Consider the following 17,910-nt stretch of genomic DNA (forward strand, 5'->3'; position numbering starts at 1 on the left):
AATTATTAAGAACATCAAAAAGACATCAAACAAATGCTCTCATTTTGATCAAATTGTAGCTAAAGGAACAGTTAGATTCTAACATGGGATGAATTAACTCGAACAATATTACAGTGAAGTAGGTCTAACGTTATTAAAGAGCTGCCGTGGGCACATATTAAAGCATGATAATGATCCCATCAGGACGAGCAATTTCTACAAGTTTTCATACAGTAGCTGTACTTTACCATGGCAGATACAGCACTATGTGATTCATTTAACAAATCCTTTTACTCTTTGAGTAAAAAAACTCTATTTGACAGTCCAGTGTACTTGTTTTGGACAAACAAGCTTAATCGAAACGTCCAAGTAAGCTTGAATTTTAATACAAAGATAAATTACAGCTTCCCATTTAGTTGGTGGCACCCTAAATAATGAAACCTGATTAAATGTGATGCATTTGGTAAATCACGAGTTACCACAGAAAGATCAATGCTAATCAATATGACTCATTGTTTGCAATAATTCTGTACATAAGCAATGGGAACATACTCGTCTGGTCTGGGTGACAAAGCCAATAAATCTGCTTCTCGATTTAGTAACCCACAACAACAACACACATATACACCAGTCAGGCTGTATTTTCCATCAGTGCAAAACAAACACATTCCTACCTATGAAACAACCTCTCCAGCAGACAATTACTTTTCACTCTGTTGGGAACCTTTGAATAACAAAGAACAAACACCGGCAACAAGAGGCTGCAGATCACAGAGTGGCCATACAGACACTTGTTTTTAAAATGCGGGTTGTGAATGTTTCACTTTATATTTACGCAGGAGAGTAAACCTCAGATCAGGGGTGTATGAAGAGACTGAAAAATGGGAGGGGATGCACATTATACATCATCTTGCCTCATGAATATTAATTAGGTGGTATAGATTATAGATTACTTCTTACATCATTCAGCCTGCTGCTAAAGTGACTGGTTGGCAAAGGGTTCAGTAGGGTTTTAAAGGAATAGTTCACCCAAAAATTATAATGAAAATGTACTCATGCCATCTCAGATGTATATGACTTCAGTTTTATAATAAAATAGTCATTTTCTATACATTTAGCCAGGAAATATTAAGAGGCCACTCCAGTTTTGCCTTTAATCAGCATGTGTGCATGTATTGTGACCATTCCAATCCAGTGTCTATTAAATTTCAACAAAACAAGCCCCAGGATTGACATAAAATCCCCCAGCAGCAATGCGAAAGACTGAAAGAATACATCAAAATTGTGGAAAAATCTAGTTTATTCCATCATATATCAATTTCTGAGCATTTCCTAAAATTTGTGTAAAACATTAGTATTGTGTTGTTTAAATATGAATAGGAACTTGCTTTCATTGCAGTTTTCAAGATCTGCACACATTGCTTTTTTTATATTTTGACCAGTCTGCCCCATTTCAATTTTCTAAAAATAATTACAAATAAAAACAATACTTTGGGAGAAAACTTGTAGATAGTTTACAGAATGAAACAAAAAAGACAATTTAACCTAATTACATAACTATAAATAGTAAATTCAGAAAAAGTCAATATAATTTTGGAGAGGTCTCTTAATTTTTTCCACTGCTGTATACAGGTCCCAAATTATGGAAACTCCAATAATACATAAATCCACATACATCAGTCATATAAGAAATCCAAATTACTCCAGTGGATCTTTTGAAATTAAACTACATGGAAATGAAACACATTAGCTAAATTCAAATAAGTTTCTGTGAAGACAAAAGCCATTTAATTCTTAAGAGAGAAATTTTAAGAGACTTTTTTTAGATTTGGCTGAACTTTTCTTTTAAAGCTGGCATGCCTAAACTCTTCAATCACAATAATTGATCTCAAAGATTATGGGGGACGAACTTCAAAATTTACAGATTATATGGTACTCTCCTACAGACACACAAGCGAGATCTTCGTTTACCAGTGGGACTCACCTGTAAATAATGACAAGGCCTCATGGAGGACTTCAGATCTTGAGGCATCGCCGGTTTCTCCAGGTTAAGGGAAGATTTGCGGTAGGCTTCTTTAGCCTGGCTGACGGTCAGCGTCGACCACGAGCTGCGCTTCATAAACTTGCCCTCAGGGGCCATAGAGATGATCTCGCAAGCCGAGCATTTCACATCATTGTTGCTCTTAGAGGCCTTGAGTGAAAGGTCACCGAAGTGACTGTGGCCCATGTCCGGATAACAGTGAGTGATGTGATCACCATGGTGACGGCTCATGATGCTGGGAGTCCGGTAGGTGCTGTCGCTGTCGAGGTTGTCGTCGGAACTCCACCAGCCTGCTATCCCAGAGCGTTGCTTGGAGTCCGACTTGCGTTCCTTGCTCTTACTCCTTTTGCTGTGTTTGTGGTTGCCATGGTGATGTCCGTGATGGTGGTGGTGGTGGCCGCTGTCGGAGCGGGAGTCTCCCTTGGTGCCGTTCATCTTGGACGATCCCTCCAGCGAGTGGGATTTAGTGAAAAGCTTCTGGACGGAGTGCACCAAGTGGCGGATGCGTCCAGGACTCTCGTTGCGTTGCTCGCTGCTTGTGGTGGTGGCAGACGTGCGCTGGTACTGCAGCGTGTGAAAACCGTCTCTGTGAATTGGCAGTTGCCTTTCAAACTGGTCCAGCAGGTTCGCAGGTATACGGTTCATCTTCCCGGACCCGCCGCTGCTGCTGCCTCCGCCTCCACCGCCACCGCCGCCGCCACCGTGAGAGGCGGAGCCGTCATCCCGCGACCCGTCGTGGTGTGAACTGTAGTGCATTCTAGGAAAGGTGCTGCTGGAAACGTGGTCAGATGCCATGGAAACGGGCATTACCATGCATTCCGAGTGGATGGAGCTGCGAGGTGAGCAGCGATGTGGATCCAGAGGGCAGCTCTCAGTCGGACTGAGCAGGTAGGGAGAGCGGGAGTCAGGGCCAACATGCTGCAAGGCGTCGAGGGACTGATCGCAGTCTGGCAGCCCACAGATGTGTGCTGATGTGAAGGTGAGCTGAGGACGACCACTTGATAAACCTTTCATATTCCTGGGAGGGGAGGGGTAGCTGTCTTCATCGAAGTACGGCGGGGGAGACCATGAATCTGGCTGATCTATGAACGACAAAGGTAGAGAAATAAAACAGAGAGAGAGAAGTAAATCATTCTCCAATAGCATTCTGCATTGTTTTAGACCCTTATCCATTCAACTGCAATGTTTCTGCAAACTAAATCTCATGGAAGTGTGGGAAAGACTAATGGGGATGTTTGCCAAAAAAGTGTTGCGGGATGAAAACGAGCTGATTGCTGTGTTTTTATGAATTCAAGCGATCTACCGGCAGCATCGCAGCTGCCCGGCCATGGAAAACACAACAATTCAATTCATGAATGAAATGAACTCATGACCGCACAAAAGCACATTGAACAGCCCTCCGACGATTCTTGCCGGCTGCTTCTGCCAGGCTTTATAAGGACAGAGAGTTGCAAGCCTTGCCATTTATCCAATGCAAAGTCAAATAATAGCCTATCATTTTGGAAGCACTGCACCATCCGTCAAAGCCAGCTCTGGACAGAGAGCGAGAGCGAGAGAGCACATAGAGGTGCGTCAGTGGTTGTCCTTGAGAACACAGCCCAGAGATTAAAACCACATTCACTGTAATCTTTCATCAAAGTCACGTATGGCCAGCCTGTCATTTCACTGAGGTAAGACACTGAGGTGCTGTTCTTCCCATACATTCGTTTGGCCTTTCTGACATAACTATTTCATGCTGGCAGATCACATCTGATTTCACACAGGTGATTAATGTGAATTTTCATGTCGTGAAAGAACAAGGGAATGTGTATTTAAAATAGTGTAGTCAAATTTTCCAAATGCTTTTTCCAAGAAAAAGATGGTTACATAAGTAAAAATGTCATGGACTGACATTTGCTGTCAGTGTTCTTTTGTATAGAGTGAATGCAGAGAATCTTGCAAATATTCACAATTTGCGCAGTCAATGAATCTGCAAACCACAAAAACAAACCATGGTTGAAAAGATTATTTGACAATTGAAATTACAGTTTCCCATTTAGTCTATTTTAGGAATGCAGACTATTTAAACAAACTACAACTAAATAAGCAAGGTAACTTTTAGTTTAAATTCATAAGTGTTATGTGCTGTGTCCTGGGATACAACTTGACAGGCAAACATGGTAATAACACCATGGTAAAGCACAGAAAAAGAAAAACATGGTCATTGTTGAGCTGCGAGGATTAGTTGTAATAAAACCTCTATTAATTTTATTTCACAGTTGTAAATCTATGTAGACAAAAACAACAGTTAGTATAAATTAATATTCTGTCCTTACTGATTCACCCTCAAAAATCCATTCTGTTATTTTTACAGTGAAGAATTATTGAACGGTTCCAGATTGACAATTTGTATAGGCCAGAGACTGTGAAAACAACAACAACAAAAAAGATTATTAAAGGGATAGTTACACAAATATTCGTTATTATTTACTCACCCTTAAGTCATTTCAAACCTGTGTGACAATTGGCCACTGACATTCACTTGACTTTTCATTTGTATGGACATGAAACCATTTCTCAAAATATCAAAAAGAGTCATAAACATGTTTTAGAACAACATGATGGTAATTAAATAATGATAAAATGTTCTGTTCTTTTAATCACTTCAAACACGCAGACCTCCTACATTCATCTGAATAACACCGCGCACACCGTCATGTTTCTTTTAAAACGGGACTGAGCCAAAGTCAGAAGCCACATATCATGGAAGAATTTTGGAAAGCAACCAGTTGAAAAGCCTCCCGTGTGTTTAATTAGAGCACAAACAGAGCACTGACCCATAAGAAGATCTTTAGCCCCGGTCAGCAGACAACATAATGATGCCAAACACCATCTCGACTGAAGACGACCTGAAGGAGAATGTCAAGTTTGTTTACTTTGAGTGTGCGAAAGAACATTCTAGAGTGATTGTGAAACACAAAGAGGCACTTCATTACAAGCAACACAGAGAGAATCAGATTAAAGGAAAAACAAAAGAGAATGGTCTTAGTCCAAATTCCTGTTTCAGAGGGTCTGTAAAAACCGCCGAATATGGTTGCGTCTTCCAAAAATTCAGCATTTTTACTATAAAATCATTTTCATGAATTCCTCAAAAAATACTGATTCAAGGCTCTCGCTGGTCTGCATCTACTTTCATTGCAAGTTAAAAAGCACCATAAAAGAATAGGTCACTGACTGGAATTTGAAAATTCACTCATTTACTTTCTTCAGTCGAACACAATTAAATATATAAAACACATATATTTAATAATAACCTGTCTTTTCCTAGTTTGTAAAGCTATTGAATGGGGCCACAGCACATCCATCATAAATAAAATCAATACTTATATTCTAGTGGGTTAATAATTGTTTTCTGAAGAGAAATAATACAATTGTGGATATGACTCATATTTTTAGCTTATTTAGTGATTCATATAAACAGACATCCCAACACGTTTTTTGGTGTTTTGTCGTCACAACACAACACAACAGACAAAGTTTTTTGGTGTTTCGTAGTCACAACACAACACAACAGACAACCATCATGGGACTCAATAAAATTCAATGTGCCACCATATTTAAGCTGAGTAATAGCAATTATTTTAATATACAGTAAACTATTTCTTTAAAACATGTTAAAAAATGTCCTTTTGTATTCCATCAAAGAACGGCAACAAGGGTGAGTAAATGATGATGATTCGAGTGCACTCTCTTTAAGTCCCAGATGTCTCGGCAAACCCATGAGTTACATTTTTGAGTCTAAATAAAATGCACACAAAAAAAAACTGACAGAACCAACAGTGCACTTGCAGCAGGCATAAGTGTTGTGTCTTTGGAAGAGATGTAAGAGTCTTGTGGCAGCATGTTTAGCTATTTCTCCTTTAGTCGAATCCAACACATCTGCACCACAATGTCAACAGCAGAGAAGAAGCACAGATTGCAGATTGAAATTAAAAGCTTAGTTTCAAACACTTTGCTCTACGACGAGACCAACCAAAAGAGCTTTTCTAAACCCAGTGGACTGAAGAATATCCTCTTGGGAGGAGAAGAGCCCTGTAATACTTCACTGCAAAGAATCTCTTAGATGATCCCAGCTGCTGCTGACAGCATGTTTTGTATTTGCTGCTAATTTAATCTAGCCAGAAAGTCAACAAGGAAGGTGAGGCAATAAGGAGCGATACATTGTGCCTAAAAATGCCCCTCTGGATTCACAATATACGTATATGGCTATTTAAATGCAATATAGTATAATATGCAAATGATTATATATAAATATTTTATAAAATATTCAAATATCTCCACATCAACAACCAACCTGAAACATTTTCTTTTGCTCCTACATTTTCCTTTTATGTTATATTATGCTGGATTGGCATAAACATGCTATGATGTGCTCAAATAATAAATGCAACGTAACTGTTTGAGCTGTCAAAATACAATGTATGTTTTATACATTTAACAAGGTAAAATCGAATATCTTTCCAGGCAACCCAGTTTTAGATTCCCTATTAGCATACTGTATATGACAATGTTTGCGTTACAGGTGATGGCGTAATGCATACTGTTTTACATTTAGATGAGCTGTACGTATCATTAACTCATGAGTGACCAATGGCCTGTGAGATGCTTCTTCTGACAGGGAACTTTGAGGTCACACATTTTTCGCCCGTGAGAGAGAGGTGACTTTTTTCTGTATCCATTTTACTGCTGCATATTTAAACCCACTATTTATTGGTTACTGCCCAGCGCTTTGAACATAAAATTGCCTTGCGCTTGTATCCTGATGATGCGCTTCCTGCGATGGATAAAGAGGGCCCTTGGTCTCGGTATGAGCACAGATGAGGTCATTAGGAGCTCAGGAGATTTGTAAGAGTGGACCGATGCTCCCCAGCCTGAAGCACATCCTGTCACCTCATCTCATGATGTGAGTATTCATACCCTGGACGGTCCCCGGCTCGCTGCTGCATCCCGCATACTAACAGCGTGAGTGCACTCAGAAACAGGCACCTTCTCATATCTCTCGTCCCCTTGTCTTTCTGCAGGGGGCGCTTGTGAAGATGAATGTTTAATTCGCCACATTAACGGCATGGAAAGCGAGATGTGACAGATCTGCCGAAGTGCATGGCAATGACAAAGAACACGTGTGTTTAAAAAAAACTTACGAAAGCAGCAGATATTGCTCTTTTGTCACCCTAACATGCTTCATTAAGCAAAATGTTCCCACAACGTTCTACTTTGTTCCAACTTGACAATTAATCCTTCAATTAATCACCCCCCCACCCTTTCACAGCAGTCCTATTCTTTTCTCTAAACAATCTCTCTTCATTTTATGAACTCGCTTTTACAAAGTGCAGCTTTCCCTCCTGCCCGTGAGAGAGAGATACCCGAGTTCTGATAAGATGGGCGAGTGCCCGTTAAATGCTTATCGTAAAGGACTAAATTAGCGTTGGGCTGATGAGGGCTGTTATCTGTGTTTGGTTCTGCTCAGCGTGGTAAAACACCCCTAATCCAAGCAGACTAAAGACCAACATTTGGAATATAGACATGGATTACGGACTGGAAAGACGACATACAACAGCATTTAAAATGTTAATAAATCAAACATTTTTCGACTTGGGATGTCAATTGAATGTAAAAGCATGAGTTAGGAGGACGGCATTGCATTTCTGTACATCACTGCAGCAGATTCTGGTAGGTGAAGTGTGTTTCATGAATTAAAAAGCTAAGTTTGCAGCTGGTGTGGCCACGTAACTGGAATTTCAAAGGCCCAGTATAGAAGCAACACAGAAGAGCCTTGCTATAAGAAATACTTCAGGAGTAAATCGCTTATGTAACCTTCAAACACAAACTCTCAGGCAAGTCCTTAAAAAACTCTTATGGTTGCCACAGTAACAAGTGTTTAAAATGTTTTCAATAGTGTCATGTGTTACACACAGAATGTATTGTAGTTCAATTCCACAAGGTCAAAAAGCTACCCTTCTGCATGCGGTAAAGACTTAATTGAAATGTAATTTGCGCAGCAATCTGTCACATAAATTTACATTTATGCATTTGGCAGACGCTTTTATCCAAAGCAAATTAGATTGCATTATCCTATACATTTGTATCTAAGTATGTGCAATCCCCTAGGATCGAACCCACGACCTTGGCGTTGTTAGCGCCATGCTCTTACCACTGAGTCTTGAGTAAATCTCAAGCCTTGAGTAAAACCAACATACATTGGTGTTAGTGCATACTGCTGCAAAGAAAGCTTTTTGAAAGCTCATCATTTTGTTCCTCAAAGAAACAAAAGCGCTGACACCATTTACACTTCTCCAATTTATTGTGCTTATATTGTGACTAGACCTCTTCAGGACCATGGACAGCTCCTCAATGTTCTAGCGCAACCTCATGCCAACTGTTTCAACCAACACAGAGATTATAAAAGATTGGGATTAAAGAGCAATATGGGTTTAATAGGAATAATGTCCGATTCAGCACTGCAAGACTTGTAGATTTCATTGCACCTCAAGTACAGAACCAAACAATGAGAAGCTTCTGCCATGGGATTAAAATCACTGCGGTGCATTTGAGGCTGGTAGTTTGGTCACAGATTCCAGGGGTTCACTGAAATGGGTTTGTCGAAAGCCATTGCAGATACCAATGATTTACAAAGAGTTCATTTGCAAAAATCATGTTTTTTTATTGTGCATTCCAAGTAATATCAATCAAATTGCAGTTGTGTTGTTTGGATTAAGTTAAAATAAGTCAAAAATAGAGCTAACTAACACAATAAAACAAAACAAAAACATCATAACATCATAAAAAAACATGATTTAAAAGAAATGTCTTCTGTTTTTTTTTCAAACAAACTTTTCATATATAAACAATACTGTACATCGTTTAATGTCAGTAAATTACATTCACACAGAATTGTAAGACATAAAAATAACAGGTTTAAGAAAAAATCGTTTATAATCCCATCACAAGGTTGTTGGTGGACTAGAGAGGCTAAAAGTTTGGTTAAAGGGACGTTTACCCTAAATACAAAATGTATTATTATTTAAACACGCTCAAGTCGTTCCAAACTTGCATGGCAAAAAAAACTTTTAACTAGCTAGCTTTCAACCTCCAAAAAGGATCAAAGAGCACCATACAAATCATCCTAAATGTCATCGACAGGCCATTATATATTATGTCCAAAAAAAGCACATACGTTATAAGTTTATAGAGAAACTACACAAACCCTTTGAATAAGTAACAGGGGCTGGATTCACTAACTATTCTTAAGACAAAATATAAGAATGTTCTTAATATAAATGATAGAAAGTTCATGAGAATATTCCTTCTTAAAAAGTTCTCAAATATTTTCTTACGGTCATTTTCATTTTTTCATTAAAATAAAATGACACATGCTTTGTAAATCCATCTTCAGATAAAAATGTAAGAACTGTCTTAAGAAGTTTATTCGGGAATACAAAACATTCCAAACTTTTACTTAAATTCGAAATTAAGAAGAAATATGGCAGTTAAGAAGAATTTTCTTCTTTAGAATGTTTTGTGAATCCGTCCCCAGATTGTTAATTGTTAAGGTTGTTAACGTGTCAAATTGTTAATCTGAAACTATGACAACAAACACAAATTTATTGCTGCTGAAATACTGACAAGGAAAGAGGTCAAATGTCAAAAATGACAGACCAGCATCTGTGTGTTCCTTGCATATACACAAGAAACAAGCATATAAACAAGGATATACATAAGCAAACAACAAATGCTACACACAGGAAAACACATATACACACGGAAAAAAACACACACAAACTTTAAATGGAGTTTGCACCAGCACAAAATGTGAAATCTTGTTCGATTAAGTGCAATGTCTATTTTAAAGCTTGTTTACTGACACAAAGTTCAAAACAACACAATTGACCTTAACCTCCTCACGCTCTAAACCAATCACAACAAAGAGAATTTACACCCTAAACGAATCATAGCGAAAACAAATTAACACTAAACCTTTCAAAGCAAAGAGACTCTCCACTAGACCACAACACATCACAAACTCCTCTCTATTTCATCCGTGTGAGAGAAAAGGACTGTCAGTTCTTTCAACTGAATTTATCTCCGTAATTTCAGACTTCTAGATCTAGCTACCTTTTCATAAAGGCTCCCAGAGGGTACAACAACCGACATGACACAGAACTGATGATTCACCAAATGTTTTTGGACGATCTTATGATACTTTTCTTTAAAATGAACGCTCAATATACCAGAAAAACCCACACATTTATAAGACCGGCATTGCTGTTTGATGTTGTAAAATTCATCCTCTTCATCAAGCACCTGGATGGTGCTGTGTGCTTGTATCTTATGTTGCCTGCAGAGGAAGCTGTCACAACATTATACTGTTTGCTACACAGAAACAGTGTGACTGTATTTTGTTGGGGTTGAAAATAAGAGCAGAATGCAATTCCAATCCAAAATAAGGAGAGGAGTGGAGAAAAAGAGGAAACAGAGAAAATGCAAGGGATAAGAAAAGAAAAGTCAAACATCTTCTAGCTGTTTCTTCAAACATAATCTAAAAGCTCCTTCAGGAAACAAATGATGATTTCTTCTTAAATATCTTCTGACTGAACGGGTCCTATGTGTTTATGGTTCACATTCAAATGATCGATAAAACATTTAGTGTGGTTCAATAGATAATTTACATGCTTGAGTGAGCAGGACTCTAGATGCCCCCACACATGATACCCAATACAGACATTTGTCCGGTTAATTCTGCCATTAGCTTCAAATGAAAGCCAGATTAAAGGAAAGGCCACTGAAACCCATTTAATATGTATGTGTGTGTGTCACTGTAATAATGCCATATAGCACATCTGCATCTTTTCTGACAGTATGCTTATCTGATTCGGGGTGAATATAAATGTCATTTGCTGACTTTAGTCATTACGAAACATCTGCTGCACTCTGCCAGACTGATTAAAGTCCCTTTGATGTCATTTTCACCCTCATTTGCATTTTAACACCTTGGCCAACTGGGAAACTGATGACCTCACTACCCGTATAATTATCATTGCCCTTCAGAGCTGTTAATGTCCTTGAATAAAATGTTGACTTTAAGTTTGCTGAGTATGAAGACAGTTGTTTTTCTGGTTTGTTAAAAAAAATAAAGTTATGACTGTAAGCACTATGCCTAAAGTATGCGACTTTCCTATATAATACATTTTTAATTAATGTAATTTCTGAATTATTTTAACAATGACTTCACACTTAACATCAAGAAAAAACAATCACAACTTAAACCTTTTGTTTAGAGTTTATTCACAACGAAACTATATTTATATAAAAACAGAGTTAAAGGTGTATTTTTTGCACTATATGGACATTAAAAAAATACAAAAATAAGAGTTTTTAGTAAATCTGATTTCATAGCTAACATAAACATAATAAAAACAACAACAATAATAAAATTATTATAAATAATAATAACAATAAGTATTATTATTACTACTAATTATTGGTATATTAATTATTATTATAAATAATTATTATAATAATGACAACAGCAATTATTATTATTATAAGAATTAATAATAATAATAAAATATATGATTATAATATTTTGTGTATATTATTATTGTTTTAAATATTCATACTACATATTACTAATACTAATAAAATATTAAATATAAAAAGACTAATTTGTCATAACTGCTAGGACACAGGACTGGAATTATGGCTGTAGCTCCACAGAAGCAGTTGAGATTGATTAACGTCAGTGTACTTGAATTAACAGTAAACATATTAAGCATGACTTCTTCCATGGTCAATTAAATGTAATTTAATACCTAATTATGATTGGCCTGTCATATTTTCCGCTAAGTGAATCTAAACACTGAGTGATGGAAAGTTAATTGATGCTGGTTTGTTTAAAGTGACTGACATCCAGAAACCTTCATTATGCCTATTGTAAGGACAAAGTTAGTGTTTGACCGAAACAGTCACAGTACTGAGAGCTCTTGCCCACACCTCACCCGCTCAGGGCAAGTCTCTTATCAACCCTGGAGCCACACAAATGGAGAGCCCTGAATCTGTGAAGCTCTGATAGTTCAGACAGAAATCAGATGGGTGCAGGAAGCCGTTAGAAGAGGAGAGTAGTTTCTAAAGAATATTACATTGCTTCATCTTCCACCGGCAAAAGGAGAAAACTGAGCCGCATGTGATTGTATTGGATGTGTTAAAATCGATTGTGTACAGTTTATGGTTTTATCCATTTACAGTGTGTGTCTTTGTGTATGCGGAGATGACTGTATCCGAGTTGGCCGGTCGTCTGCAGTTCAGCTCCCAAAGGGGTCACACACTAGGAGTCTTTGGATTAAACAAAGCACACAACAATAAACACACAAAAACCGTACACACACCGAAAGCCCGAATCTGGTGTTACTGTTGGACATTTTATGTGCTCAGCACAATTAGACTTTGATAATCACCTGGCTGAAAGCGAAATGCTGAAAGCAAAATGCAGAGGCCAAACACAGGGGGGGATTCACACACAGCTACCCACACCCGTACTAAGCAATATGATAAAATATTAGATTATGATTTTATTGTTTTCAAAGGACCAACAAACAAAGTTTACTTTATTCACTAAATTTTATAGCGTTTTTACAAATGTGGACATCCCCAAAGGGTGGTTTTGCTCGTAGTGAATTTGCTTGGATTATCGACCTTTGTGACATCCACCTATCAAGTCTTTTTAACCATAACACTGCCATATACATTGACTTGCATAAGAAGATTGACCTTTAACATATTACGGAAATGTGAAAAGTCAGACTGGCGAAAACACACTATCCTGTACTACATGGTCCTACTGTACATTCCAACAGCTTCATTTAAGCACTAGGTATATACATGTATTTTAAGAATTTATAAGAAGCATATCCTGTACGTCTCTCAGGAGGATTTAAGACGGTTTATTCTAGGAAAAGCAGAAGTGAAGCTCGGCTATGAAAGTATAGGAATGTGTGGGTGAGTGCAGAAGACTGTTGGACATCATCGCTCAAATAAACCCGTCCAACAGTTTCCAGACTACTTCCAAAACTCTCCTACACTCAAAGTACCAGGCCAGCACAACCAATAACTCAACAATCTGTCATATTTGGATGCAAGTAAAAACCTTTCTTCCACAAACAATCAATCAAATAGTGGTACCAGAAACAATGTCTATATCTTTAAACAACAATGTGTGATCTTTTTTCTGGTGTCTAATCTAAGTCTGTACTGCTGTATGGCAATTTACAGTATTTCCCATTTACTAAAAGAAGACACAAGACATGTTATGTTTGTGTGTTGCCCAGAAATCAACCCACAACCTTGGGATTGATTGCACTATGAATTCTGAGCAAGCCAACTTTATATGGGACTTAGCAGTAAACGTGCCCGTGGAGCTGAAGTCCTTGCTGCAGAACAGTTGGTCTGTGTGAGCTGAACTATTAGTGTGCCCTGTAGCCAAGACCTATTAGAGTAATTGGTTCTCTGTATTTGATTCTGAATATCTAAGAGAAGGCTGCATGAGCATCCCCGTTAGGGTGCAGGGTTACAGTATGCCATTAACAAGCAGTTCAGAGTAACAACACGCATGAGGAACATCAATATCAGGAAACCAACAGCCAATTCCTTGCTTCCTTCAAACATACAGTGAGAACCAAAAGTCTGCCATTAAAACAAAAGACACACAAGTCTCAGACTTTTGGACCCCATTTACATTTTTTTTTTACTGCATCCAACAGACTTTGATAAAAATGACCCAATTTGAGGAAAAGATAAATAATAGTAACAAAGCCCTCATAATAAAAAAAACCTAAAACCATTCACAAAAATTGTAAACAAGAATAAAAAACATACAATTACATACAATTTAAGTAAGTAACAGGTCAGTTTACCAAAAAGTAGATGATTTACTCAATTCCTGTACCTCAGTCACCATTCACTTTAATATTTTTGCTAAACAATGAATGGTGACTGCTGACATTTTGTGCGACATCTTTTGTGTGGTTTAATAAATACGTACGTATATGTACTACATATTTTGGTCGGTTATACTATACTATATATGAGTTTGGAACAACATGAGGGGTAATAAATGGCAACCGAATTTTCCTTTTTGGGTGAACTAAAACTGCTGTGTGTAATTATTTGGAGGATCTATTGACATAAATGCGATATAATATACATAACTGTCTTCAGAGATGTATAAAGACCTTAATGACATAATGAAGCGTTATGTTTTTTTACCTTAGAATGAGCTGTTTCTATCTACATACACTGCGGGTCCCCATCCATGGAATTCGCCATTTTGTTTCTACAGTAGCCCTAAATGGACAAACTGCTCTACAGCAAAGAAATCTCTTTCAGCAAAGAAACGAAAACGTGAAGACATCTTAGTTCTGTGTCAGCCATCGTAAAGGACCTTTAAGGCAAAATCAAAAATCACTGCTACCCTCTCGCAATTTTTAAATCGTGCTTTTACCCAAACAGACTTTTTAATCTTGGATGCTGTACTTGACAGGATTTAATTTGCTGTCAACATTTAAACATGTCCCATCAGGCTCACCCCCTCTGTGGCCAACAAAACTCCATTTGGACGGTGGCCCCTATGGGACATTTTTCATAGTGGCGACACTGCACTGATTGCATTGGGGATCCCAGAACTGTCCCGATTCAGTCCCTAGACTTCATCCCCGTAGCTCTAAAAATCACACCAGCAAAAACCTCGTTGGTGGAAAGTAAACATTTGGAATAGGGGGTAAATAACTGCTTGTGCATGTGACATGGGGTCGAATTCACGAACAGTTCAAAGAAATAAAGCTGATGCAAACAGACATTCTGGTCACAAGTTATACAGTAGCTCCTTCAGAAACTAATCGTCTACTTTAATCTACTTCTAAATTATACAGTATGTAAATGAAAGTGTGTAACTGAAAGTACAGCATGTACAGTATATAGTTAAAAATGTGGTTGTATTAATTTGGTATCACATCTTTAAAAAGACAATGTTTATGCATGTTCTATAAAACTGAAAACTCGAATTTTTAGGCAGAAAAGTAGCACGTTTCAAAAAGACCCCTGAAACCGCATGTCTCTCTGGATAGATATCATATCGTTTCTCTCTCTAGACCACATGACCCTCCAAAACAAACCTCAATCCATCCATGCAAGAGTATCACCCAGAACCTGTGGGGCTGAGAGATCGATGCCTAGCATGAATCTATAATCTTCATCTCACCATGCGAGACAGATATGTCTCAGCAGGTACATCACACGGAGTACTGGGCTGGATAGATTCAATTACAGTAGCAGCGCTGAGGAAAAACAGCTGTCTGGCTAGTATGGCTCAAATCTGGTTAAATACCATTAGACGGCACAACTGGAAAGGTCACAGATAACATCAGAGAACATCTCCCTTATGAGTCACAGGGAACTGTAACTGACGTATAAGACAGCGAAAAATGCATCAAACAGATTTTCCCCTGGGCTCATTTCTTAAAAATGCATTTGCAATACCTTTACTACAACATTCTCATCTAAAAAAAAAAACTTAAATCACAGTCATTGTTAAAATCTCTGTGCTTTATTAAACACCCAAGACAAAAAAACATATTTGGGTCTTCTAAATCCATAAACGTCATTAGTGGTGGACATGAAGTGCATTGGTCTAATGCTATGCTTCACATCACAAGAGCAAAAGCTCTGATCTCAGAAAGCTTTCAGCAGGGCATCCCTAACAACACAACTGACAATTCCCTGGTGTGTGAGATGCATGTGGGTGGCCTTCTGCCATCATCAGTTTCCATGGCAATGGAATACCGGTGGGCAAAAATCTAAATCAAATCTAAAGGAAATAAGGAGAGCTGGAAGCGAGTGAAAGAAAGGCAAGGTTGACTGATGCAGAATCATGACAGACCCACGTGTTTCATGTGGAGAGAGGTATTTTTGGCCCTTATGGCTTGCCATACACTCTCTCCAGTCTCGTCTCTGTTCCCGCCCTCTCGTGTCCTCATTATTGCTCATTTATTGTTTCATGCCCCACAGCTGTCCCCCTCTTGATTTGATCCCTTTATAATGCCCTTGTGTTTTCTGTCCTGTGCTGGTTCATTTTGATTCGTGTGGTGTAATTCCTGTGTCTTGTTCAGTTTAGTCTAATCTAGTTCAGTTATTTGTAATTTAATTCAAGTGTTGTCTTAGTCTTGTCTAGTGTAGTTAGTCCGTGTTCCTGTTTATATGTCATGTTTATATCTTTGTCATTTTACCCCCTCGTGGGTTTTTGTTTTGTTTTATATTAAACGTCTTGTTAACCCCTTAACCGCTGTCTGCACCTGGGTCCTCTGTATCCTTGTGTCTCACCCACGTACCGTGATACCCAAAATGTTAGTCTTCCTTAAACAACACTAGTAGGGAAATGGCCATGTAAGACAGTTTCTACCACTCAATTGAGGTGTTAAAGGAGTAGTTCACTATTAAATTAAAATTTCATGATAATTCACTCACCTACATGCCATACAAGCCGTCCGTGTGTGTAAAAAGATATTTTGAAGAACGTTGAAGCCAACAACACTGGCCCCATTGACTTCCATTGTATGGACACAAATTCACTGGGACATTTCTCAAAATATCTCCTTTTGTGTTCCACAGAAGAAAAAGCCATATACAGGATTTGAACAATATAAATGTGAATTACTGACGACAGAATTTTTGGGTGAATTATCCCTTTAAGATTTCGATTAGCTAACAGAGCTTTGTGCATCAAAGCTTAAAGAGTACATTCCTCAATATTTTTAAGGGCTTATTTTGGTTTATAGAGTGTCCGACAACAAGTTTATGTACATACATGATGTAAAAATACTATTATTTCGTAATAATAAGCAGTTTTTATTACCTTACTTCTTGACTGACTCTCAAATGATTCGTTCCGCGATTCATCTGCGTAATCTCCGCCTTTCCGCCAGCGTAGTCTGATCTGATTGGTCAGATAGTGTAGTCTGCTGTGATTGGTCAGATGGTCTAGTCTGCTGTGATTGGTCAAATGGTCTAGTCTGCTGTGAAAGGTCAAACGCGTTCAGCATGTGTCGCAAATGGACCGCCTATCATTACTGCTGTATTACGGTTTGCAGGTGGTTGGATATTAACAGTGTATAGAGAGAGATGGCGTCGATTTTACCTTACCAGTTCGAGCCCGAGTCTGACGAATCATTCTTTAATCCTTATAAAGATGCCAGTAAGAAAAAGGACTGTTTTAGACACTTCTCTTGTAACAGTTAGTTATCACGGCATACAGTGTACGGTGTTCGTATCTTCAGATGTTATTATAACTATAGTACACCACGCAGTTCTTGAAATAAAGACTTTGCGAGTTAATATGGTTGAACACTTACATTAGCGCAACGAGTTTATAGCTAACGTTAGGTAAACAAACAGTAACAACCCCAAAAATAACGGTAACGTTAGCTAAACACAGACATGAGATAACGTCACACAAATTTAATTTTAAGTAAAGACAAAAATAAAGAGTCACACTTACAGGTTGTGGTTCGGTGGAGCTTACAGGTCCAAATAAAGTTGGTATTGCAACATCTTTTAAGGAAAGACGTTTAATGTATCCTGCAGTAAAGGCGCCAAGATTGATGAAGCAATCTTCGGTAAAATGACGCGCGCAAAGTAAAACGTTCGGTTTATACTCCTTTGGTGTCGTTTGAAAAATAAATAGTAACCATTTTTTCCTCAGAAGTTCTTCCATTGGTAGTGAAAATAAGACTGACTTAGTTTCACTACATAGAACACAGCTTCTCTTAGACATGATGCACACGTCACGAACGAGCTAGTACAGTGTT

The 17,910-nt window shown here is 38.1% G+C and overlaps 1 protein-coding gene across 8 annotated transcripts in view; it reads right to left on the bottom strand.

Annotated features, from left to right (window-relative positions):
* The window catches only part of LOC130559876 (disks large-associated protein 2-like), a 127,036-nt gene that overhangs the window by 30,675 nt on the left and 78,451 nt on the right, over positions 1–17,910 (bottom strand). For all 8 annotated transcript variants that reach the window (XM_057343186.1, XM_057343179.1, XM_057343178.1 and 5 more), the window contains one exon: positions 1,964–3,102. In XM_057343186.1, the coding sequence (XP_057199169.1) occupies positions 1,964–3,102 (1,139 nt within the window). The remainder of the gene's footprint in view (positions 1–1,963; positions 3,103–17,910) is intronic.

This window comes from Triplophysa rosa, linkage group LG10, assembly GCF_024868665.1.
Source record: "Triplophysa rosa linkage group LG10, Trosa_1v2, whole genome shotgun sequence".
NCBI lineage: Eukaryota > Metazoa > Chordata > Actinopteri > Cypriniformes > Nemacheilidae > Triplophysa > Triplophysa rosa.